Here is a 25,784-nt window from a genome sequence, read left to right on the forward strand (position 1 = left end):
ATATGGGGCTCATAGAATGAGTTGGCAAGTGTTCTCTCTTCTGTATAATTTTTGGCAAAGTTAAAAAGGCATCAGTGAGGCATTCTTTAACTATTTGGTGATATTCACCAGTGAAGCCATTTGGCCAAGGCCTTTTCTTTGTGGGAGGATTTTTTATTACTGATTTAATTTCTTTACTTGTTATAGTTCTGTTCAGATTTTCTGTTTTTTCTTGAGTCAATTTTGATAGCTAGTGGCTTTCTAAGAACTTGTTCATTTCATCCAGGTTATCTAATTTATTGGTAGAATCTTGTTTATAGTATTCCCTGGTAAACCACTCTGTAAGATAGTAATACCCTTCTTTCATTCTTGGTTTTAGTACTTGGAGTACTGTCTTTTGTTTTGTGTTCCCTTGGTTAGTACTCATGGGAGAAATGGCTACTCAGGTCCTTTGCCCATTTTATAATCAGATTATTTGTTTTACTGCTGGTGAATTGTATGAATTCCTTGTGTATTTTGGATATTAACCCCTTATCAGATATATGGTGTGCAAATATTTTCTCCCATTCTATAGGTTGCCTTTTCATTATGTTGATTGTTTCTTTTGCTGTACAGAAGCTTTTTTATTTATTTATATTTATTTTTTAAACTTTTTATTTATCACTTATTTTGGTTGTGTTGGGTCTTCGTTGCTGTGTGCAGGCTTTCTCTAGTTGCATTGAACGGGAGCTACTCTTTGTTGCAGTGCACGGGCTTCTCATTGCGGTGGCTTCTTCTTGTGGAGCATGGGCCCTAGGCACGCGGGCCTCAGTAGTTGTGGCACATGGGCTCAGTAGTTTGTCACACGGGCTTAGTTACTCTGTGACATGTGAGATCTTCTCAGACCAGGGATCGAACCCATGTCCCCAGCATTGGCAGGTGGATTCTTAAGCACTGTGCCACCAGGGAAGTCCCTGTGCAGAAGCTTTTTAGCTTGATGTAGTCCCATTTATTGATTTTTGTTTTAGTTGGTTGTGTTTTTGGTGTCATAGCCAAAAGGTCCTTACAAGAACAATGTCAAGGAGCTTTTTCCCTGTGCTTTCTTTTAGGAATTTTATGATTTCAGGTCTTACTTTTAAGTCTTTAATACATTTCAAGTTAATTTCTGTGAGTGATGTAAGATAGGGGTCCAGTTTCATTCTTTTGTATTTAAATATCCAGTTTTCCCAGCAACATATATTGAAGAGATTATCCTTTCCTCATTGAGTAGCTTTGACTCCCTTGTCAAATATTAATTGATTGTATATGCATGGGTTTATTTCTGGATTCTCTGTTTTGTTCCACTGATCTATGTGTCGGTTTTCATGCCAGTACCATATTGTTTTGACTGTTAGAGCTTTGTAACACAGTTTGAAATAAGGAAGTGTGATGCCTCTAGCTTTATTCTTCTTTGTCAAGATTGCTTTGGCTATTAGGAGTCTTTTGATGTTCCAAATGAATTTTAGGATTTAAAAAAAATTTCTGTGAGAAATGCTATTGAAATTTTGATAAGAATTGAATTGAATGGACATTTTAACAATATTTACTCTTCTCATCCATGAAGAGTAACTCTTTCCAATTTTTGCGTTCTTCAATCTCTTTCATCAATATCTTACAGTTTTTGGTATATAGATGTTTCAATTTCTTGGTGAAATTTATTCCTAAATATTTTGTTCTTTTCATGCTATTGTAAATGAGACTGTTTTGTCTGACGTAAATCTATATGAGGTCATAAGATATATATATATGATCAGCTACCTCTGATATCTCTTGGTTTCCATTTGCATGGAATATCTTTTTTCATCCCTTCACTTTGAGCCTCTATGTGCCCTTAAAGCTGAAATGAGTCTCTTGTAATAGGATATATATATATAGTTGAGTCTTGTTTTTTTTTTAATTTGCTCAACTACTCTGTGCCTTTTGATTGGAGAGTTTAATTCATTTACATTTAAAGTGATTATTGATAGGAAAGGATTTCCTAATGGCATCTTGTTGATTGTTTTCTGCCTGTTTTGTAGTTCCTTTGTTCATTTCTTCCTCTCGCCGTCTTCCTTATCGAATATAGCGGTATACCCTGACTCCCTTCTTTTTCTCTTTTGTGTATCTGTAATACTATAGGTTTTTGCTGTGTGGTTACCTTAAGGCTTAAATGAAACATTTTATAGATATAACAGTCTGTTTGGAGCTGATAGCAACTAAATTTCAATCACATACAAAATCTCTGCCCTTTTATACCCCACCCTCCACATTTTGTGTTTTTGATGTCACAATTTACATCTTTTATATTTGGTATCTATTAATAAATTATTGCAGTTATAGCTATTTTAGTACTTTTGCCCTTTAACTTTTATTCTAGGGTTAAGTGATTAATATGCCACTGTAGTACTGGAGTATTCTACATTTGAATATATACTTACTTTTACTGATGTGTTTTATATTTTCATCTTTGTGTGTTGCTAATTTGTGTTCTTTTAACTTGAAGAACTCCTTTCAGCATTTCTTGTAAAGAAAGTCAAATGTTGATGAACTCCCTCAGCTCTTGTTTGGGAAACTCTTTCTCCTTCATTTCTGAAGGACAACTTTGCCAGCAAAGAAGCTGAGGTCCTCTGCAGAGCAGGCCACTGTAAAGCATGATCACTGCTGCTGCATGACTGATACTGGTAGCCTCTGCCATTCTTCCTTGTGCCAAGCCATCTTTATACTTCTCAGCTTTGCTGATCTCTGGGTGGAATGAAACCAAAGATGGTCCTTTGTGCAGTGCCCCAAAAGGGTGGGGAAGCTGGTTGCTCACCCTTTCCTAGTGAGAGGAACTATTTCAGACCAGAGAGTTCCCTCTTGGCACTGAGCAGTGTGGACCTAGGGGGTGGGATAATGCAGACAAAATGAAACTGTCTTCCTTTCCTTTTTGTGTGGTTATTCTCTGTTGTTGTTGTTGTTGTTCCACTGTGTTGCTGAAGTTTTTTTAGTGGACTCTTGAGCTCTCCCAGAGCTACTTTTGTTTGTGGATAGCTGTCTAATTGTTGAAGTTTGTTGGATGGAGTCTAGGGTCTCCTACCCCACCATTTTGGTGATGTCACTCTGGATGATCTCTCTGCTTTTAATAGCTGCATGCTATTTTGAATACCTACTTGTGAGAGTTAAGCCAAATGAATAACACGGAAAACATCTAAAGATATTCTACTGTGGGTTTTGTTTAATATCAATATTTTAGTTGCTTTTTCAAGGACAGCACTTTCACAACATAGTTTTGTACATTATTTTGCTTATTTTAAAAATGAATATTAACTGTTCACTGAAATTTTTGTTTTCTTTTAAAAAGACAATGCCACATCACAAGCTTTGGTTTTATTTGGTGCCCCTAAGGAAGCTGTTGAGATTATTCTTGAAAATAAAATGACAAATACTGAAGGTAAGGACTGAATCTAAATTGTATAGTAACCTATATAAGCTATATTTATATTCACTCATTAGTTTGTAATGTCAGTGTTAAATTTTTATTAAGAAATACACTGTAAATATCATTAATAGTTAGCAGAGTAATGATATATAAGAATATAATATTTTAATAAATTTTATTAATAGTATATTGTTAATTAAAATTTGGTTCATAAGAATTGTTTACAATTTCAGAAATGTATGAATTTTTGAAATAAACATTTTCTTTATCCTTCATGCCAGGATTGGCAAGTGCTAGAAGCTTTCTAGTTCATTGAGGATATGTTTCTTAGAAGAAAAAGAATAAGGACTAATGTTTTTGGTGTGTGAAATCCAGAATTAAAAATTGTTTATTGAAAATCCATGAAACATTAGCTCAGAAAGTGTTTCTGGTATCTTATGTTGTAAGAAGTAGAAAGAGATGATGAAATGTATACATTTTATGTATAGAGTTTCATATTTGTTTCTTCTCAGATCATTCTGGTGGAGAACTCCATATTTATTAAAATATTTAATCTAAATTTTGGTAAATCTCTGCTCTGCAGGTTGTTAGTTTGACAGGATAAAATTGGTATAAGTTACCCTTCTGATTATTTATCTATTTTTGTTCAATAGAAATCTTGAATAGAATTTTAATGTTCTGGCTTAGAGTTTATTGCCCAATGTTAGTTATGGGCCATAGTTAGTTTTAGACAAATTTTTTAAAATATCAAATTATTGATTTATTAACCAATTAATTAAAGACACTGGAATATACATGTGCTATTAGGGTGCAGAGATATTTAAGAAATGATTCTTATATGGAATGTATAATCTTGCAAGCCAAATGAAATATAATTATACACCAATTAGTACAAAACAATAGAAATGGATGGTTGTATAGAGTAACAACAAAGATGACACAAAGTATTTAAAAGGTTCTGCAGCCAATTCCAGTTTGTGACCATGGGGTTTCCCCACCACTAAGCCATTCTTGGACACCAGCTGGATGTCCTACAATTCAGCTCAATTCTAACATCAGCTACCCAGAGATAGTGTCAGATCCCATAGGTTAAGGGCTTAGTCCTACAAGTCTACCCCTTGCCCCACTTCAGATGCCAGTCAAAAGCCCAGTTTGTCACCTGTGCTTCTGACCAACCACTATAAATTGGTGGTTCCAATTACACCCCTCCCTGCCTTGGTTTTGGCTAATCTGCTAGAGTGGCTCACAGAACTCAGAGAAACATTTTATTTAGTAGATCACTGGTTTATTATAAAAGGATATAACTCAGCAACAGCAGATGGAAGAGATGCGTAAGGTGAGATATGGAGGAAGGGCACAGAGCTTACATGTCCTCTCGAAGTGTGCTGGTCTCCCCAAATCTTCATGTGTTCACCAGCCCAGAAGCTCTCCGATCCCTGTCCTTTTGAGTTTTTATGGAGTCTACGTTACATGGGCAAGATTGATTAAATCATTGGCCATTGGCTATTGATGCACCCTGCAGCCCCTCTCCCCTCCCTAGAGTTCGGGGCGGGACTGAAAGTTCCAACTCTGTAATCACAAGATTGGTTCTCAGGAGTCCCCATCCTTAGGTGGGGTCCAAAAGTCACCTCATTAACATAACAAAGGACACTTTAATTGCTCTCATCAGTTAGGAAATTACAAGGGTTTTAGGAACTCTGTGCTACAAACACATGAAGACCAAATATATATTGCTTATTCTAAATCACAGTATCACAGTAGTGTATGACAAATGAATACTGTGGACAAGAATCTTTAGTGTTTCGAGTAACACCAGTTTGTATGGCCTCTAAGAATTAAGAGGATTGTTAATGGATAAGGATGGATTTGAAATGAATCTTGAAGGATGTATTTGTATATGAAAAGAAACGTGAGCAGGGAAATTAAGCAGGAACCACAGAATGAGTCAAATAATGTGATGAAATAACACAAAATACAGAAAAAATAGATTACTTTGACTATAGCATAGGAAAGATTCAGAAATTTAAAGATAATTGGTTAAAATAAAGCTAGAGATGATTGAGGGGCAGTCAAGCAGCATTTTGAATTTCGGGCTCAAAAGTGTGAACTTCATTATTGCTCAGTCTCTGGTCCTATATAGATTCGATTGGAGATATTATGTTACCAAATTCTTTGCTTGAAAGTATGAGTCTGAGTGCACTATGCAGAATTATTTGGTTACAGAAGGAAATATGGAAACTATTCACCTAAACAAATGAGCTGCTGGATAGTTCTCCAGAAAAGATAGGTTTATTTGGGGTCAGCAGATTTGGGGTGTGAAACCACAGTGAGCCATGTGCAAGTTCCCCCAAGGCAAGAGAAGGAGAACTCTTTTATATAAGGGAAAAGGAAGTTGGGAGGGCTATAGTAAACAAAGAGCCCATGGCTTTTCATTGGCTGAGTCCTTGCCAGGAAGGAAGAGGAGTCCTCCTCCTTGTTGGGCTCTGTTATCATCGCAGGGTGTGAGAGCTCCCCCTGCTGGTCTCGTGACTCTAATTGAGGTTTCTGTTTATTAATTGTTATAAAAACGATTATTTTATTATGGTTTGTGCTTAAGGTAATAAGGGTTTGATCTATGAATGATAAACGGATATGAAAGATAGGAATTAAAGAGATTACAAAGGAATTGTTAAGATTTGGTAAACCGACTGGGTATATTGTTACAGGAACTTGAAAAGGAGGATTCAACAATGGTTTAACTGTTGCAAACTTTGATAATGGGAACAGAGAAGTAAGAAAGGAAAGGAATGAAGATGAGTTTAGTTTTAGAAATACTGGCTTTGCGAATGGGTTTGGTCCTTTTAAGACTACCTCTGGCTTGCTGTCCTTGACAAAGTCCAAATGTTTAATACCAAGTATATTGGAGATGGGCCTGAAACCGAAATTTTCATCTGGGTATGTCTTTACTCTCTCATCAGTCTTTTATTTGCCAAATAGTTCCTGATTATCGACTCTGTGCCAGACACTATGCTCACTGCTTGGAATGTATCAGATCCCTGCCACCCTGCCACCTCCCTCTGTACATCTCCCTAATCTTTTCCAGCTCTATATCTGGTCATACAAATGTGCTCATTTTCCTCTGTAGCCTTTCTGACTTTGGCATTTTAGTTTACTGATGTCATGAATTTATTTCCTTGTTTGTGGTATATCAATTTCTCAAAGAGTACATTCTAATTTTAATTCTCTTCCTCCCCTACTGCATAGGATCTAGCAAGTCCATCCTTCCCTTCCCTACATTCAGTGCTAGGCTTGGGCTCTAGGAAGGACAGGTTTTGGAATACATTTGGCAAGGAGTTCAGTGTAAAGTTAAGTCTAAAGATGTTTACTTAGGAGTCAAGCACTCAGAGGAGATGACCAAGGGAGAGACTATAAAGGGGAAAGATTATTTCTTACCAAGTAGTCATGATTAAGGAATATGAGGAGAAATAGGCAATGAGGAAGTAAAAGAAAGCTATTAAAGAACATTTCAAAGAAGTATTTTCTACTATATTCTGTATGAGTTAAAAGAGAAGGAGAGTGGTACAAGGTTATTGAATTCTGTCACTAGGGAATGGCTGGTGGTCTTTGTAATCAAACAAATTTGTTGAGGTAAAATTTAAGTGTAATAAAATCTACTCATTTTAAGTATACAGTTCAATGACTTAACAAATGTATACATCCATTTAACCACCGTCTTAAACAGGATATAGATACTCTTTTCAGAAAGTTCATTCATGTTCTTTGTGGTCACTGTCTCTTCACTCCACCCCTCATATCCACTGATATGATTTTAGTTTTAACATTTAAAAATTTTAAATAAGTGGAATCATTCCATTTGTGCTCTTTTGTGTCCAGTTTCTTTCAAAGACTCAGAAAGAGGTCTGTGAGATTCATCCATGTTGTTGAATATATTAGTAGTTTCAATGTTGCATATATTAGTAGTTGTTCATTTTATTACTCAGTATTATTCCCTTGCATGAGTGCTGTATAGTTTATCTATTCAACCATTGATGGAAATTTGGGATTTTCTAATTTGGGGCTATTATAAATAAAGCTGTTATGAATATTTACACACAAGTCTTTTTATAGATGGATTTTTATTTATCTTGGGTAAATACATAGAAGTGGAATGCTGAGTCATATGATAAGTGTATGCTTAACTTTTATAAGAAATTTCCAAACTATTTTCCAAAAGTCATTTACAGTTCCACCAGCAATATATGAGTTATAGTTGTTCTATATCCTCACTAATATTGGCTTTGCCAGTCTTTCAAATTTTAGGTATTCTAGTGATTGTGAAGTTGTACTGCACTGTTAATTAAATTTGCATTTTTCTGATGATTAATGAAGCTGAGCATCTTTTTACATGCTTATTAGTCATTTGTGTATTGTCTTTTGGAAGATTCCAAGTCTTATGCCCATTCTTTATTGGGTTGTCTTCCTATATAGGAAGTTGTAAATTTTCTCTGCACATTCCAGATATAAATCATTTGTTGGATATATACATGTTTTCTCCCACTCTCTTGCTTGTCGTTTCATATTGTAATACCTTTTTGAGGCATGATGAATGTTTTGACTTTGATGAAGTCAAATTTATTTTTTAAATGTTTCTCTCTCCCCTCCCTTCCTTCCTTCTTTCTTGCCTGTATTTTAAAAATATTTTTCTATTATGTCCTGGCCTATATTGTTTCTGATGGCAAATGTAGCAGTTACTCATATCCATGTCCCCTATATGTAATGTGTCCTTTTGTTATCTGGCTGCTTTAAAGATTTCCTCTTCAATTGGTTTTCAGCAGTTTGGCTATGATGTTCCCAGACATAGTTCTCTTTATATTTTAATTGTATGAGATTTGTTGAGCTTCTTGGATGTGTGAATTGATGTTTTTCATCAAATTTTGAAAATTTTTTGGCTGTTATTCTGTTATTTTTCACTCCAAATTTCATTCTCCTCTTCTTACAGAACCTCAGCTTCACATGTGTTGGACTGATGGATTTTTTCCTACAATTCCTTGAGGATCTGTTCTTTTTTGTTCATTTTTGTTTCTCTTCTTCAGATTGGATAATTTTTTAAAATTTATTTTATTTGTTTATTTTTGGCTGCGTTGGGTCTTCGTTGCTGCACCTGGGCTTTCTCTAGTTGCGGCGAGTGGGGGCTTCTCTTGTTGTAGGACACAAGCTCTGGGCATGCAGGCTTCAGTAGTTGTGGCACACAGGCTCAGTAGTTGTGGCTCGCGGGCTCTAGAGCACAGGCTCAGTAGTTGTGGTGCACAGGGTTCGTTGCTCTGCGGTATGTGAGATCTTCCTGGAGCAGGGCTCGAACCTATGTCCTCTGCACTGGCAGGCAGACCCTCAACCACTGCACCACAAGGGAAGTCTCTAGATTGGATAATTTTTATCAGTTAATCGTCCCATTCATTCTTTACTCAGGGAAAGGTCTCCTTCTCCCTTCCCCCACCCCCAGTGTATAACAAAACTAAAAGGAACTTTGTTTTTCACAAAAAAAGTTAAAGGTACTTTCTGTTTATCACACAGAGGCTTTGCAAGGACAAGAAATTATTGCTTAACTTAAGAGCACTAGCTTATTCTACATTTTGGGAAGAAAATCAAGATGTTAAAAGGGATAATCAAATGTGGAAAAGAAATCTGTGTTCAGATAAGTTTTTTACTCAGAGTGCTGAGGTCAGATAAAGGAATGATACAGTAACTGGGGTGATGGATGTAAAGGAATTACATATTAAAATCAGAAGAGAAGGAAGGATGGTAGTGATAAAATCTTAAATTATTGGGCCTGTGTGAGTAACTAATTATGTAAGGATCAAATTCATTGAGCAAGGAGAGTTGACAGTTAATGAACATAAACTGCCATTTGCCCGCACAGTCAGGCTGACGGTATTTTTTCTCAAACGAAAGTTTCATGTTGCAGTCTCAACAAACCTCAGCTCTGGCCTAGGTCCAGCAGGATCTTGCTCTTATGCATTGATTCTGAGCGAGGAAATTGGAGTTGGGCAGATTTTTAGAGCGAGTGTCCTGCCTGAGCTTAATTCTTGAAATACTCACCCTGATCCTTTGTGCACAGGCTTCAAGAGGAGGAGTTCTATCCATTTATGTTTAACTGAAACTGTGGCTTCATTGTATCATGGAATTTTAGGTGAAAATGATCTTATATAACACACTGCCAACTAGTTCATTTATTCAGTGAGAAATCTGAGGTTAGCAACTGAGTAGTTTTAGCTTAAAAAAGCACAGTTACTTATCAGTCAAGTTGAAAAATGAGTGACCATGGACACCTAGTTTTGTGACCTAAGTGTATCTATAATGTGGGCAAAATTAAAAAGAAGTGGAAAGGAAAGTTTTAACTTACACTGTGCATGTCTTAGAATAAAGCAGTAATAAGAACTCCTGAATTCTTGTTCTTTCTTGTGCTGCTTGTGATGCCATGTCTTCTGTAGACTTTCAGTGCAAAATTTAACTTCACAGTATTTCATTTTCCCCACTTAACCATATGTAAAATGTTAATCCTAAACCATGGAGTGTGGTGGAAATTAATTAATACTCACCTAGTAGGTTGAGAATGGCACACGTAGAAAAATGTTAAATGAGTCATTGCTGTCCTTGTTTTCTCCACATTTAATGAAGCAAAACAATGCTTTTGAGTATAAGGGCAATTCCCTGGTTGCTAAATGTACTATATTAAAACCTTATTTCTTGGGGAAGGGCAACATGCCCTTATCAGGCCGTTTGGATAAGAGATCAATATGTACTTTTTACCAGCTTATTTTTTGGTCCTTTGACTGTTACAGAGATGAAAAAAACTATATATATATATATATATATATATATATATGTGTGTGTGTGTGTGTGTGTGTGTATGAACTAAAGAGGTAAAATGGAATATAACACAAAAAAATAGTCATACTGAGTATATGCGTTCACTATGGTCAAACCATGGTAAAATACATTAGAATATCAGCATTGATATCTTGAAGGAACATTTGAATTTCAAAAACAAGTGATATGTGAAACTTTTGAGAGGTGCCCTGAAATATATTTTAAGAACTGCTTCTCTTTATTTTGCCACATTTAAAAAAATATAAAAACAACCTTCATGGTATTGCTTACACTCTAAAGCCAGAGAAATATAGTTCAAGTCCCAGCTCTCCCACATCCCAGCTCTGTGGAATAGGGCACTTTATATAACCTCTCTAAGCTTTGATTTCCTCACATGTGAAATCAAGAGAATAATCCCATTTCATAAGATTGTTGTGAGGATTAAATAATATGTGACATCAAAGATACTTAGCACAGGGTTTCCCTGGTGGCGCAGTGGTTGAGAGTCCGCCTGCCGATGCAGGGGACGCGGGTTCGTGCCCTGGTCCGGGAAGATCCCACATGCCGCGGAGCGGCTGGGCCCGTGAGCCATGGCCGCTGAGCCTGCGCGTCCGGAGCCTGTGCTCTGCAACGGTAGAGGCCACCACAGTGAGAGGCCCGCCTACCGCAAAAAAAAAACCAAAAAACAAAACTTAGTACAGTTCCATGTTTGGCACATATTTTAGTGCTCAAAACTGTTTATATATATATATATTTCTATATGGCCTATTATTTTATATATGGGATAGGAATATATATGGAATAGAGTAAACACTTATAAATTAAACACATGCCATTTTGACAGAGATTGCATTTTTGGAGGAGGATATTATGAGATATCATTTAAAGATATTTAAAAGATTGCAGTTTAAATGAAGCTATCTAAAATATTTACCATCTCTGTGTGTTGACATTGAAACAAAAGGCACAGACTGGAGACAACAGCATTACTCTGTGTTCCTCAAGGTTAACTGCAATGAGGACATCAGACTGTTCTTATTGAGGCACCGAGCCTATTCTGTGTCTTGTATTTAAGATCAGTGATTGCAGCTGTAATCCAGACCAGTAGAGTCCTTAGAGGCAAAAAGACTGCAAGTAAGCACTTTGGTGGAGTCTTCACGGACAACTTTGCTGTGCTGCTGCAACCTTCAGTTGATTCGGAACATGCCAGGGTTAGAATCACTGAGGCACATCAGACTGAGTGGATTTTATGATGAGTACAACTTGAATGCCATAGTGAGAACATCAGTCACTCTTTACATGAGACTTCAATTTTTAGAGATGGAAGGTAGAAAATGAGGTTATTATGAGGATGATAGGGACCCGCTTTTACTTTTTTTCAGCAAGAGAAACCATGCTGGATTTAAGGAAGAAGTTCTTCAATGCCTGAGTGGTTAGATATTATTTACATTGGAACATGTGGGGTCTCTTTAAGGGGAGAATTTAAAATACATGTCAAAGTCATGTTTTAAGTGATTCAGGATCTATTTAGAAAAATGGATTAACTGGTTTCTACCTTTTTCTAAATTTTTTCGTGATGCTGTGGAACACTTTAACTTTTTAACTTGCTTGAAGTTTTATTCTTGCTTCTTAGATTTATTTTTATTTGTTACAGTTTAAGTTATAAATGATCATTTTATTTTAGCTTTCAGATTATTTGAAGGTTAATTCTATAATTCTCTGACATTTATCAATCTGTTGATTAAAGAAAGTTTGAGTGTTAGTACTAGTAAAGCAGAATACTTTTTGTACATTCTGAACATCAGGGTTTACTATTCTGTATATGACTGTGAACTGATGTCCTCTGTCTGCTTTATCTATAGGGGTGAATGCAGGCATTTACTTTAGCCACCCATGCCGACGTAAAAGCTGTGCTTTAGTAAACATCCCAGCACCATGTGTCAACAAAATGATTTCACACATTGAAGATGTGGAGTCTAAAATACAGAAGCATCTGAAACAGGTAAGTGATAATTAACATGCTAACATTTTTGTAAGCACTATAGGGCCTGTAAGTGTCTGTTACTTAAAGAACCCGGGGAATTATTATTTTTTTTTAATGATTCTTGGACTACTTTATAGAATCTTGGCTCAGTTACATAATTTACTAATCTAGACATGTTTTTGATAGTGTCATTTCAGAAGGGCGAAATGACCTTATTAAATAGATTTTTTTTTCCTACGTGTTTGTTCTTTATCCACAGGCAATCATGCTAAGTAGTAATTTCCATAGCCAACTTGACTAGTAAATTAAATAGCATTTACATCCTTTTTAGGGACACTAAACTGATTAGATGATTAGCTGAGTACATTGGTGTATAAAAGGACAGAATGCCCTCTTTAATGAGTTATTTTGTTCTAAAGAAATACTCAACAAGTCTGTTAAAAGAGAATATAATGATTCTTCCTTTGTCTTTTTAAACTGATGAAGTTTGCCTTTATTATTCTGAAGGGAGTTCAATCTTGAAATCACTGAAACTTTCATTTATTTTCAAAGGATGATTTAGGAATGATTAAAAAACCTTCTCATACATTTTATTAATATTATGTTTCTAAGCAATTAATGCACAACTGTGCTGCCCAGACAGGAAGATAAGTTTGTCAGAGATTTGTGCTCTTTCCCTTCCTTCACCGCTGTTACTGGATCTGGCTCTGAGAGAGTTCTGATGGGCCCTCATCATGCTTGATCTAGGGTATAGTTTCCTTCCAGAGGCATTAGAGTGCCGTCTTTAAGATCACAGCCCTTAGAGCCATATATTCTGTGAACTTAGATGGGAATCGTGATAATAATATTGTGTTAGATAAAGTGCTAGCATATGATATTAGCTATGTGTATTGTTATTTCTACAATATTATTTATATCATTCTGTATTAGTATTATATTTATCTCTGTTGCTTTTTTGTTTCCCCAAACCAGAATACCCCTTCACAGGTCACAGGTCTAATGGTGGCCTGGGCCTTGAAGAGTATATTAAATAGATAGAAGAGAATTAATATTAATTAATATGATATGCTGTACACATCACATGTGTTTTAATTAACAATTATGCTTGTTGTTAAAAATGATGAAAATAGATTCATAGGTATTTTAATAAACAATTATAGTAACTGTACTATAATAGCTATTATAAACCATTGTAATAACTCAAAACTGTTGTTGAATTGTTAATGTTATGTCTAACTGATAGATGGGGAAATAATAATTTAAAGTAGTTGAGAATCGTGTTCAAGGTCATGACAGAATTGGGATTTGAACACACTCCCTCTTTTATCAAAGCCCATGTTCATTACCCAATCTTGCTTGGGATTCTGAGCAGTTAATGAACTGTTAAACACTATGGATAAGGCACCAGCTAAAATATTACCTTAGATAAAAGTAATTCACAAAATAAGCTAAGTTATTTTATAGCTTATCTTCAGGAAAACTGAAAAACCAGCCTTTTTGTGTAAATATATTATGTAAATGAGCCAGCTGCTATTAAGTTTGTCCATCCACTCATAGACGTTTAACTGCAATTCTGAATCTTGAAAAGAAAATTTTTCAGAGTACAGTTACTGTGAACGTTTTATCTATACTTCTTTTTGCAAAGAATGAGAAGACATGGAAAAATGATGGAAATAATTACCTGGATAACTTCCTATACAAATAAGAGTTTTTGTTTTATTTTTCTTGCACCTGATTCTCCCAGACTGCCTAGAATAGAGATAGTTTTATTTCATTTGGAATGATCTCTACTAAATTGAAAATTTCTTCTTCATTTAATCAATACAAGTCATTAAGATGCTACTATGATTTAAAAGAATGGCTTAGAGAGAAAGTATTTAGAAATCATTCTTTAAAATATAAAGAATATATTGTACAAAAATAATAACTATCATTAATAACAATGATAATAAAGCTAATGTTTATTAAGTGCTTACTGTATGTCATAGGCTGTATTAAACACTTAATATGCATGATTTTATTAAATCTTTATGGAAGCCTTGTGTGGTAGAAAGTGCCATTATCCCCAATTATAGATGAGGAAAATGATTGCAAAGGTTGATTTCTCCTTTCTCCCAGTGCTAGCATCCAGACTAGGTGTGTCTGAGACCTATGACCACTCTGTTCACCACTGTACTGAGTCATCTCTATGCCTGAAGGCATGTCAGCTATGAGGACCCAATAACATAAATGTTAAAATGCTTATACTTGGAAAACGTTGCTTTGCTTACACCATTTTGTATCCGTTTTTAACTCCGAAACCTAATGTTTGATCATCTGACCCTCTTGACCAAATACTTTGAGTTCTCTCATTCTGTTAATTCTATTTCATTTGAAACTTCACACCTGACACATGTACCATTTCGCATTCTATCATACCCATTTTCTTCTACTTCCTCGCCTAACCAGTTCATCTCTTAAAACACTCACCAGTTGGTATATTTGGTCCTTTATTTCTTTATCCTGCCGTCCTTTTAGTCTGACAAAGTGCCATATCTAATGAGCTCTCGCTGATGGTCAGCCATCTTCACTCCTACACCCAGGCTGCTGAATAGTGATGGAGAACATTACACAATAATCCAAATCTGAGATATTATGCATTCATGGTTTCCAACCTCAATGGGACCTTTCAAAGTGCTCTGATATTATTCTATTTGTCAATCAGAACTTTCCCTAGTATTCTTTGGTGGCTACTCTATTCCTCTCTTTTGTTCAGGTTTCCAAATCCTCCACCTCACTGCTCAGTCATCTCTTACTTCCCAAAGAAAATAGGAGATAAAATAATAGAAATGCCTCAAACCCCTGTTATCTCACCTATGCACGTCCTTGAATTCCACAAACATAATACCCTTTGTCCTTCCATGGAAGATTCCACTGCCCCCCCCACAATGGCTCTCCCTTCACCTGTGTTCTGTCTTGTGCCTTTGCAAGGATCTTGTTCCATCAGGCGTTGTTCCAACCATCCTATGTTCCAAATCTCGTTTTTTATTAACTCACTCCTGTCAACATTTAAAATATTGACATTACTCCTGTTTTCAAGAAATTTTTTCATCCCATACATCCCTTTAAATATATCCCCTTTTCACTTTCTCTTCTCATTCCATGAAACATCTGAAAAGAGTTGCCTAAATTTACTATCTCTGATCCCTCACCTCCCAGTTGCTCATTTATTCATTGCAATCTATATTTGGTCCTCATTATTCTAATGAAAATATCTTCAGAAAAATAACCACTGTTTTTCCTGTTATCTATTGCTACAAGCATGTGCACGTGTACACACACACAAACACACACACTCTAAAACTTCGTGGCTAGAGCAAGCATTTATTTGGTTACCGTTGAGCAGTTTGTTCTGGGCTCAGCTGGATAATTTTGTTGGTTCTTGCCTGGGGCCAATCATGTGGCTGCACATATCTGCTAAGTCAACTGGAAATAGTGATAAGAATGGCCTCGCTCACATGCCTGGTGGTTGGGAGAGTATTTTAAGAGGACAAATCTCAATGGGTAAGTGCTTAGTAAAGCTTTGTTTGTGTTATGTTTGCTCAAGTCCCACTGGCCAAAGCCAAGCTTATAATCAGTCCCCCTGTTAATCCAGTAGAGTATTAGAGAAAATGTGGATACCAGGAGACATGATTCTTTGGGAACTATTTATGTAGCAATCTATTAGCTAGTCCATTGGCAACATGATGAACCATCCATCCAAATACAAACTATAATCACCAGCTCCCCAAAAGTCTTATTCCATAATGGTATCATGCAGACGTCCATGGTCACACATACTGCAAAAGATCTGACGCAGGCAGTGTTTCTTAGGTGCAGCTTCTTTTTGACCCAGAAATATATGAATTAAAATGAGAAGTTAAATACTGTTCCTGCATACTTAGCATATAATGGTGAAGCAGGTACAGAATCATCACAAAAAACATTCTCATTTACATAAGGGGAGGAATGAAAGGCACATAGCTTTCACTAACGCATAAAATTTTGAAATTTATCAGAGCACATGATGTTAGGTCTACCACACCTGGAACCAAGGAATGTTTCTTGGTTTAGGACTCAGTTCTGCTTCCTGGGAATAGTTTCTGAATTTGTTCTCCTTGTCTCTTTAATCTACTATCTGAGCTCTTTGCTCTTTGATTTTCATAATAGACCTGAATAGCTATCTCAGGCTTTTTCCTGTATTAGTCTGCTCATGCTGCCATAACAAAATACCATAGACCTGGTGGCTTAAACAACAGAAATTTATTTTCTCACAGTTCTTCTAGAGTCTGGAAGTCCAAGGTCAAGGTGCTGTCAGGGTTGGTTTCTATTGGGGAATCTCTTCCTGGTTTGTAAACAGCCTCCTTCTCACTGTGTCCCCACATGGCCTTTCCTCTGTGCCCATATGCTGAGAGAGAGCTCTGGTGTCTCTTCCCCTTCTTATAAGAACACAGGCGTTATTGTATTAGGACCCCACCCTTGTGACATCATTTAACTTTATCTGCTAATATAGACACATTGGAGATTAAGGCTTCAACATATGAATTTTGGGGGCAGACAGCTCAGTCCATAACACTGCCATAATAAGCTGGAAGCTCAGAAGCTTTTTTGTATTTTGAACTCTCTCTTGTTTTTTAGGCCAAAATGTTTCAATTCTCCTAAGAACTTCAGGGTTTCATATTAATCTCATTGGGTTTAACCCCACAACTTAAAAGCTGTGGCCATATTCTTTTTTTTTCTTTATTTAACATAATTTCTTTTAGTTAGGTAATTTTTTATATTCTCCTAAATAGTATTGGTTTTTTAAAATAAACTTTATTTTAGAACAGATTGAGACGTCTAGAAAAATTGGGATGATGATACAGAGATTTCATATATACTTACATTGCATAATCTCTTATATTAGTGCAGTACATTTGTGGTATGGTACATTTGTTGTAATTAATGAACCAATATTTGTACATTATTACTAACTGTAGTTCATACTTTATTTTAATTTCTTTAGGCTTATTTGAGATGAAATTCATGTAACATAAAATTAACCGTTTTAAAGTGAACAACTTGGCAGCATTTAGTACATTCGCAAAGCTGTGCTGTCACCACTTCTATCTAGTTCCAGGACATTTTCACCACTGCAAAATAAAGCCTCACACACATTAAAGATTTAATCGTCATTTAACTCTCTACTCTGGCCTGGCAACCACAATCTGCTTTCTATTTCTATGTATTTACCTTTTCTGGAGTTTTTGTATAAAGGAAATCATACAATATGTGATCTTTTGTGTCTGGCTTCTCTTGCTTAGCATAACATTTTCAGGTTCATCTGCATTGCGCCATGTATCAGTACTTCCTTTTTTATGGCTTAATAATATTCTACTGTATATATATATGACAATTTGTTTAACTGTTCATCTGTTAATGGACATTTGGGTTGTTTCTACCTTTTGTCTATTGTAAATATGGCTGAAATGAACCTTCATATACAAGGATTTATTTGAGCACCTGTTTTCAATTCTTTTGGGTATATACCTAGGGGTAGAATTACTTTATCATATGGTAGTTGTATGTTTAACTTATTGAGAACCACCAAACTCTTCTTCATAGCTCAAATATTTTTGTTCTTGAGTTGTGAGAGTTCTTTATATATTTTGGATTACTAGACCCTAATCAAATATATGATTTGTGAACATTTTCTCCAGTTATGTAGGTTGTCTCACTTTCTTGATCATGTTCCCTGATGTACAAAGGTTTTTAATTTTGATGAAGTTCAGTTTATCTTCTTTTTTCTTTTGTTGCTCATGCTTTTGTTGTCATATCTAAGAATTCATTACCAAATCCCAGGTAATGAAGATTTACCTTTATGTTTTCTTCTTTGGGTTTTATGGTTTTAGCACTTATATTTAAATCTTTGATACATTTTACGTATAGGAGACATGTATATCCTTGGAGTCAAAGGTAAGATAATGGTGGATTAAAAATGACTACCCTCCTCCTTTATACCTCCTTCCATTAACAGTCTATTCTCTCAACCTTTAAACATAGACTGGACTTGTGACTTGTTTTGAACAAATATGTCAGAAGAAATGTCATATAACTGCTAAGCAGAGTGTCAAGAAGCCTTGAAGCTTCTGCTTTCACTCTCTTGCTGCTGTAAGTTCCCCAGGTAAAGAAGCATAATCTAGCCTCTTTGAGGATGAATGACCAAGTAGAGAGATAGACCCAACCCACAGCAAGCACAAACCATCAGACTTGTGAGTGAAGTTGTTTTGAACACTTCTATCCTAGTCAAGCTGCCAGATGACTGCATTAGTTTGAGGTCACATTAGTGACCAAAAAAACCACACAACTGAGCCCATCTTACATGGTGACTCACAAAATTATGAGCAAATAAAATGGGGAATATTTATAGCCACTAAGTTTAAGAGTGGCTTATTATTGCAGCAGTAACTTATGCATTGTTGAATACGACACTGAAATGTACAGGCATGTGTGTGTATACACCACATTAAAGTGAGTAAAATGGAAAATTTTATTCTGTGTAGTGTTGAAAATGAAACTGTTGACCACTTTCTCCTTCTGGAAATATCCCATTTCTATTTTTTTTTTAATGTATTTTGCTAACTTGACTCTAACAGGCTTTATTCCTACTTTGGTAGATATTCCCTCCAGTCTGTATGGCAGATCATTTTTCCTCTGACCATATTGAAAATACTCGTGCTCCCCAGACATGTCCTCTTCTCATTTTACTCTCCCTTTGGATAATACCATTTGAATGTATGTTATTTTATTTATGTACTGTATGCTTATACCAATTTGAGATTCCCAGCTCAGATTTCACTTTTTTTTATAAGACCCGTATACCCAATGCCTACTGAACATCTTTTTATATATATCTTTGAAGCACCTCAAATTCAAAACATATGAAAGTAGTTATTTCTTTCTTCTGTGTTCCCAGGTACAATTAAAGGAACATTATTCACCCAGTAACCTAAGCCAGAAAGTTGATTAATTATAATGACTGTTCACTTTTCCTTTATATACAATTACTAATTTTTTGGTTTTTTAAATTTAATTTTATTTTTTATACAGCAGACTCTTATTATTATCTATTTTATACATATTAGTGTATATATGTCAATCCCAGTCTCCCAATTCATCACACCACCACCACCACCTGCCCTGCTCTCCCCTCCTTGGTGTCCATACGTTTGTTTTCTACATCTGTGTCTCTGTTTCTACTTTGAAAACCAGTTCATCTGTAGCATTTTTCTAGATTCCGCATATATGCCTGAATATATGATGTTTGTTTTTCTCTTTCTGACTTACTTCACTCTGTATGACAGACTCTAGGTCCATCCATGTCTCTACAAAGGACCCAATTTTGTTCCTTTCTATGGCTAAATAATATTCGTTGTATATATGTACCACATCTTCTTTATCCATTCGTCTGTCGATGGGCATTTAGGTTGATTCCATGACCTGGCTATTGTAAATAGTACTGCAGTGAACAGTGGGGTGCATGTGTCTTTTTGAATTATGGTTTTCGCTGGGTATATGCCCAGTAGTGGGATTGCTGGGTCATATGCTAGTTCTTTTTCTAGTTTTTTAAGGAACCTTCATACTGTTCTCCATAGTGGCTGTATCAGTTTACATTCCCACCAACGGTGCAAGAGGGTTCCCTGTTCTCCACACCCTCTCCAGCATTTGTTGTTTGTAGATTTTCTGATGATGCCCATTCTAACTGGTGTGAGGTGATACCTCACTGTAGTTTTGATTTGCGTTTCTCTAATAATTAGTGCTGTTGAGCAGCTTTTTATGTGCCTCTTGGCCATCTGAATGTCTTCTTTGGAGTAATGCCTATTTATGTCTTCTGCCCATTTTTTGATTGGTTGTATTTTGTTTAATACTGAGCTGCATGGAGAATGTTTTATAGTAAGAATCAACCAATTACAGCCCATGGGCCAACTTCAGCCCAAAGCCTGTATTTGTAATGCCAATGAGCTTAGAATGGTGTTAACATTTTTAAGGTTTGTAAAGAAAAACAGAAAAGAACATGTAGCCTGTTGATCTATAAAGATTAAATATTATATGCTTTTGAAAAAAAATATTGAGCTGCATGAGCTGTTTATATATTTTGGAGATTAATCCTTTGTGTGTTGATTGATTTGCGAATATTGCCTCCCATTCTTAGGGTGTCTTTTTGTCTTGTTTATGGTTTCCTTTGCAGTGCAAAAGCATTTAAGTTTCATTAGGTCCCATTTGTTTATTTTTATTATTTTTATTTTTTTATTATTATTATTTTTTGCAGTGCGCAGGCCTCTCACTGTTGTGGCCTCTCCCGCTGTGGAGCACAGGCTCCAGACATACAGGCCCAGCGGCCATGGCTCATGGGCCCATCCACTCTGCGGCATGTGGGATCCTCCTGGACCGGGGCACGAACCCGTGTCCCCTGCATTGGCAGGTGGACTCTCAACCACTGCGCCACCAGGGAAGCCCCCCATTTGTTTATTTTTGTTTTTATTTCCATTACTCTGGGAAGTGGATCAAAAAAGATCTTGCTGTCATTTATGTCAAAGAGTGTTCTTCCTATGTTTTCCACTAAGAGTTTTATAGTGTCCAGTCTTACATTTAGGTCTCTAATCCATTTTGAGTTTATTTTTGTGTATGGTGTTAGGGAGTGTTCTAATTTCATTCTTTTAAATGTAGCTGTTCAGTTTTCCAAGCACCACTTATTGAACAGGTTGTCTTTTCTCCATTGGATATTCTTGCCTCCTTTGTCATAGATAAAGTGACCATAGGTGCGTGGGTTTACCTCTGAGCTTTCTATCCTGTTCCATTGATCTATGTTTCTGTTTTTGTGCCAGTACCATAGTGTCTTGATTACCGTAGCTTTGTAGTATAGTCTGAAGTTGGGGAGCATGATTCCTCCAGCTCCATTTTTCTTTTTCAAGATTGCTTTGGCTATTCGTAATCTTCTATGTTTTCATACAAATTGTAATATTTTTTGTTCTAATTCTGTGAGAATACTATTGGTAATTTGATAGGGATTGCTTTGAATCTGTAGATTGCTTTGGGTAGTCTAGTCATTTTCACAATGTTGATTCTTCCAATCCAAGAGCGTGGTATATTGCTCCATCAGTTTCTATCATCTTTAATTTCTTTCATCAGTGTCTTCTAGCTTTCTGCATACAGGTCTTTTGTCTCCTTAGGAAGGTTTATTCCTAGGTACTTTAATCTTTTTGTTGCAATGGTAAATGGGAGTGTTTCCTTAATTTCTCTTTCAGATTTTTCATCGTTAGTGTATAGGAATGCAAGAGATTTCTGTGCATTAATTTGGTATCCTGCTACTTTGCCAAATTCATTGATTAGCTCTAGTACTTTTCTGGTATCATATTTAGGATTCTCTATGTATAGGATCATGTCATCTGCAAACAGTGACAGATTTACTTCTTCTTTTCTGATTTGTATTCCTTTTATTTCTTTTTCTTCTCTGACTGCCATGGCTAGGACTTCCAAAGCTATTTTGAATAATAGTGGCGAGAGTGGGCATCTTTGTATTGTTCCTGATCTTAGAGGAAATGCTTTCAGTATTTCACCATTGAGAATGATATTGGCTTTGGGTTTGTCATATATGGACTTTATTATGTTGAGGTAGGTTCCCTCTATGCCCACTTTCTGGAGAGTTTTTATCATAACTGGGTGTTGAATTTTGTCAAAAGCTATTTCTGCATCTATTGAGATGATCTTATGGTTTTTATTCTTCAGTTTGTTAATAAGTTGTATCACATTGATTGATTTGTGTATATTGAAAAATCCTTGCATTCCTGGGGTAAATCCCACTTGATCATGGTCTGTGATCCTTTTAATGTATTGTTGCATTCTGTTTGCTAGTATTTTGTTGAGGATTTTTGCCTCTATATTCATCAAAGATATTGGTCTGTAATTTTCTTTTTTTGTAATATCTTTGTCTGGTTTTGGTATCAGGGTGTTGGTGGCCTCGTAGAATGAGTTTGAGAGTGTTCCTTCCTCTGCAATTTTTTGGAAGAGTTTGAGAAGGATTGGTGTTAGCTCTTCTCTAAATGTTTGATAGAATTCACCTGTGAAGCCATCTGGTCCTGGACTTTTGTTTGTTGGAAGATTTTTAATTACAGTTTCAATTTCATTACCTGTGATTGTTCTGTTCATATTTTCTAATTCTTCCTGGTTCAGTCTTGGTAGGTTATAATTTTCTAAGAATTTGTCCATTTCTCCCAGGTCGTCCATTTTATTGGCATAGAGTTGCTTGTAGTAGTCTCTTATGATGCTGTGTATTTCTGCAGTGTCCGTTGGAACTTCTCCTTTTTCATTTCTAATTTTATTGATTTGATTCCTCTCCCTCATTTTCTTGATAAGTCTGGCTAAAGGTTTATCAATTTTGTTTATCTTCCCAAAGAACCAGCTTTTAGCTTTATTTATCTTTCTTACTGTTTTCTTTGTTTCTGTTTCATTTATTTCTGCTCTGATTTTTATGATCTCTTTCCTTCTAGTAGCTTTGGGTCTTGTTTGTTTTTCTTTCTCTGGTTCTTTTAAATATAAGGTTAAATTGTTTATTTGAGATTTTTTTTGATTCTTGAGGTAGGATTGTATTGCTTTAAACCTCACTCTTAGAACTGCTTTTGCTGCATCCCATAGGTTTTGGGTCGCTGTGTTTTCATTGTCATTTGTTTCTAGGTATTTTTCAATTTCCTCTTTGATTTCTTCAGTGATCTCTTGATTATTTACCAATGTATTGTTTAACCTCCATGTGTTTGTGCTTTTTACACTTCTTTTCCCTTGTAATTTATTTCTAATCTCATATCATTGTTGTTGGAAAAGATGCTTGATATGATTTCAGTTTCCTTCAATTTACCGAGGCTTGATTTGTGACCTAAGATGAGATCTATCCTGGAGAATGGTCCATGTACACTTGAGAAGAAAGTGTAATCTGCTGTTTTCAGATGGAATTTCCTATAAATATCAATTAAATCTATCTAGTCTATTGTGTCATTTAAAGCTTATGTTTCCTTATTAATTTTAAGTCTGGATGATCTGTCCATTGGTGTAAGTGAGGTGTTAAAGTCCCCCACTATTATTGTGTTACTGTCAATTTCCTCTTCTACAGCTGTTAACATTTGCCTTATGTATTGAGGTGCTTCTATGTTGGGTGCATATATATTTATAATTCTTAAATCTTCTTGGATTGATCCTTTGATCAATATGCAGTGTCCTTCCTTGTCTCCTGTACCGTTCTTTATTTTAAAGTCTATGTTATCTAATATGAGTATTTCTACTCCAGCTTTCTTTTGATGTCCATTTGCATGGAATATCTTTTTACATCCCCTCTTTTGCAGTCTGTATGTGTCCCGAGGTTTGAAGTGGGTCTTTTGTCAACAGCATATATATGGGTGTTGTTTTTGTATCCATTCAGCAAGCCTGTGTCTCTTGGTTGGGGCATTTAATCCAATCCCATTTAAGGTAATTATGGATATGTATGTTCCTATTACCAATTTCTTAATTGTTTGGGGTTTGTTTTTGTAGGTCCTTTTCTTCTCTTGTTTTTCCCACCTAGAGAAGTTCCTTCAGCATTTGTTGTAGAGCCAGTTTGGTGGTGCTGAATTCTCTTAGCTTTTGCTTGTCTGTAAAGCTTTTGATTTCTCTGTCAAATCTGAATGAGATCCTTGCTGGGTAGAGTAACCTTGGTTGTAGGTTCTTCCCTTTCATCACTTTAAATATATCATGCCACTCCCTTCCGGCTTATAGAGTTTCTGCTGAGAAATCAGCTGTTAACCTTATGGGAGTTCCCTTGTATGTTATTTGTCATTTTTCCCTTGCTGCTTTTCATAATTTTCTTTGTCTTTAATTTTTGTCAATTTGATTACTATGTGTCTTGGCATGTCTCTCCTTGGGTTTATCCTGCCTGGGACTCTCTGTGCTCCTGGACTTGGGTGGCTATTTCCTTTCCCATGTTAGGGAAATTTTCAACTATAGTCTCTTCAAATGTTTTCTTGGGTCGCTTCTCTCTCTCTTCTCCTTCTGGGACCCCTATAATGCAAATGTTAGTGTGTTTAATGTTGTCCCAGTGGTCTCTTAGGCTGTCTTCATTTTTTTTTTTTTTTTTTTTGTGGTATGCGGGCCTCTCACTGTTGTGGCCTCTCCCGTTGCAGAGCACAGGCTCCAGACGTGCAGGCTCAGCGGCCATGGCTCACGGGCCCAGCCGCTCTGTGGCATGTGAGATCTTCCTGGACTGGGGCATGAACCCGCGCCCCCTGCATCGGCAGGCAGACTCTCAACCACTGCGCCACCAGGGAAGCCCCATTTCTTTTCCTTCTTTTTTCTTTATCCTGTTCCGTGGCAGTGAATTCCACCATTTTGTCTTCCAGGTTACTTACCTGTTCTTCTACCTCAGTTATTCTGCTATTGATTCCTTCTAGTGTATTTTTCATTTTACTGTATTGTTCATTTTACTGTATTGTTACTGTATTGTTCATCTCTGTTTGTTTGTTCTTTAATTCGTCTAGGTGTTTGTTCTGTAATTCTTCTAGGTCTTTGTTAAACATTTCTTGCGTCTTCTTGATTTTTGCCTCCATTCTTTTTCCGAGGCCCTGGATCATCTTCACTATCATTTTTCTGAATTCTTTTTCTGGAAGGCTGCCTATCTCCACTTCATTTAGTTCAGGTTTTATCTTGTTCCTTCATCTGGTATATAGCCCTCTGCCTTTTCATCTTGTCTATCTTTCTGTGAACGTGGTTTTTGTTCCACAGGCTGCAGGATTGTAGTTCTTGCTTCTGCTGTCTGCCCTCTGGTGGATGAGGCTATCTAAGAGGCTTGTGCAAGCTTCCTGATGGGAGGGACTGGTGGTGGGTAGAGCTGGTTGTTGCTCTGTTGGGCAGAGCTCGGTAAAACTTTAATCTGCTTGTCCTCTGATGGGTGGGGCTGAGTTCCCTCCTTGCAACCCAGCACTGGAGCCTACCAGGCTCTTTGGTGGGGTTAATGGTGGACCCTGGGAGGGCTCATGCCAAGGAGTACTTTCCAGAACTTCTGCTGCCAGTGTCCTTGTCCCTGCGGTGAGCCACATGCCCCCCGTTTCTGCAGGAGACCCTCCAACACTAGCAGGTGGGTCTGGTTCAGTCTCCTATGGGGTCACTGCTCCTTCCCCCTGGGTCCTGATGTGCACACTGTTTTGTGTGTGTCCTCCAAGAGTGGAGTCTGTGTTTCTCCCAGTCCTGTTGAAGTCTTGCAATCAAATCCCGCTAGCCTTCCGTGTCTGATTCTCTGGGAATTCCTCCTCTCGTTGCTGGACCCCCAGGTTGGGAAGCCTAATGTGGGGCTCAGAACCTTCACTCCAGTGGGTGGACTTTTGTGGTATACGTGTTCTCCAGTTTGTGAGTCACCCACCCAGCAGTTATGGGATTTGGTTTTATTGTGAGTGCACCCCTCCTCCCGTCTCAGTGTGGCTTCTCTTTTGTCTTTGGATGTGGAGTATCTTATTTGGTGAGTTCCAGTGTCTTCCTGTCGATGATTGT

General features: G+C 36.6%; 1 protein-coding gene across 1 annotated transcript in view; it reads left to right on the forward strand.

Moving 5' to 3' along the window:
- The first annotated feature begins 2,739 nt into the window (after positions 1–2,739).
- CCDC178 (coiled-coil domain containing 178) overlaps positions 2,740–25,784 on the forward strand; it is a 365,322-nt gene continuing 342,277 nt past the window's right edge. Inside the window, exons 1-3 of the mRNA XM_032654041.1 lie at positions 2,740–2,767; positions 3,317–3,406; positions 12,103–12,242. Coding sequence (XP_032509932.1) covers positions 2,740–2,767; positions 3,317–3,406; positions 12,103–12,242 — 258 coding nt within the window. The remainder of the gene's footprint in view (positions 2,768–3,316; positions 3,407–12,102; positions 12,243–25,784) is intronic.

This window comes from Phocoena sinus, chromosome 14 (genome assembly GCF_008692025.1).
Source record: "Phocoena sinus isolate mPhoSin1 chromosome 14, mPhoSin1.pri, whole genome shotgun sequence".
Classification (NCBI taxonomy): domain Eukaryota; kingdom Metazoa; phylum Chordata; class Mammalia; order Artiodactyla; family Phocoenidae; genus Phocoena; species Phocoena sinus.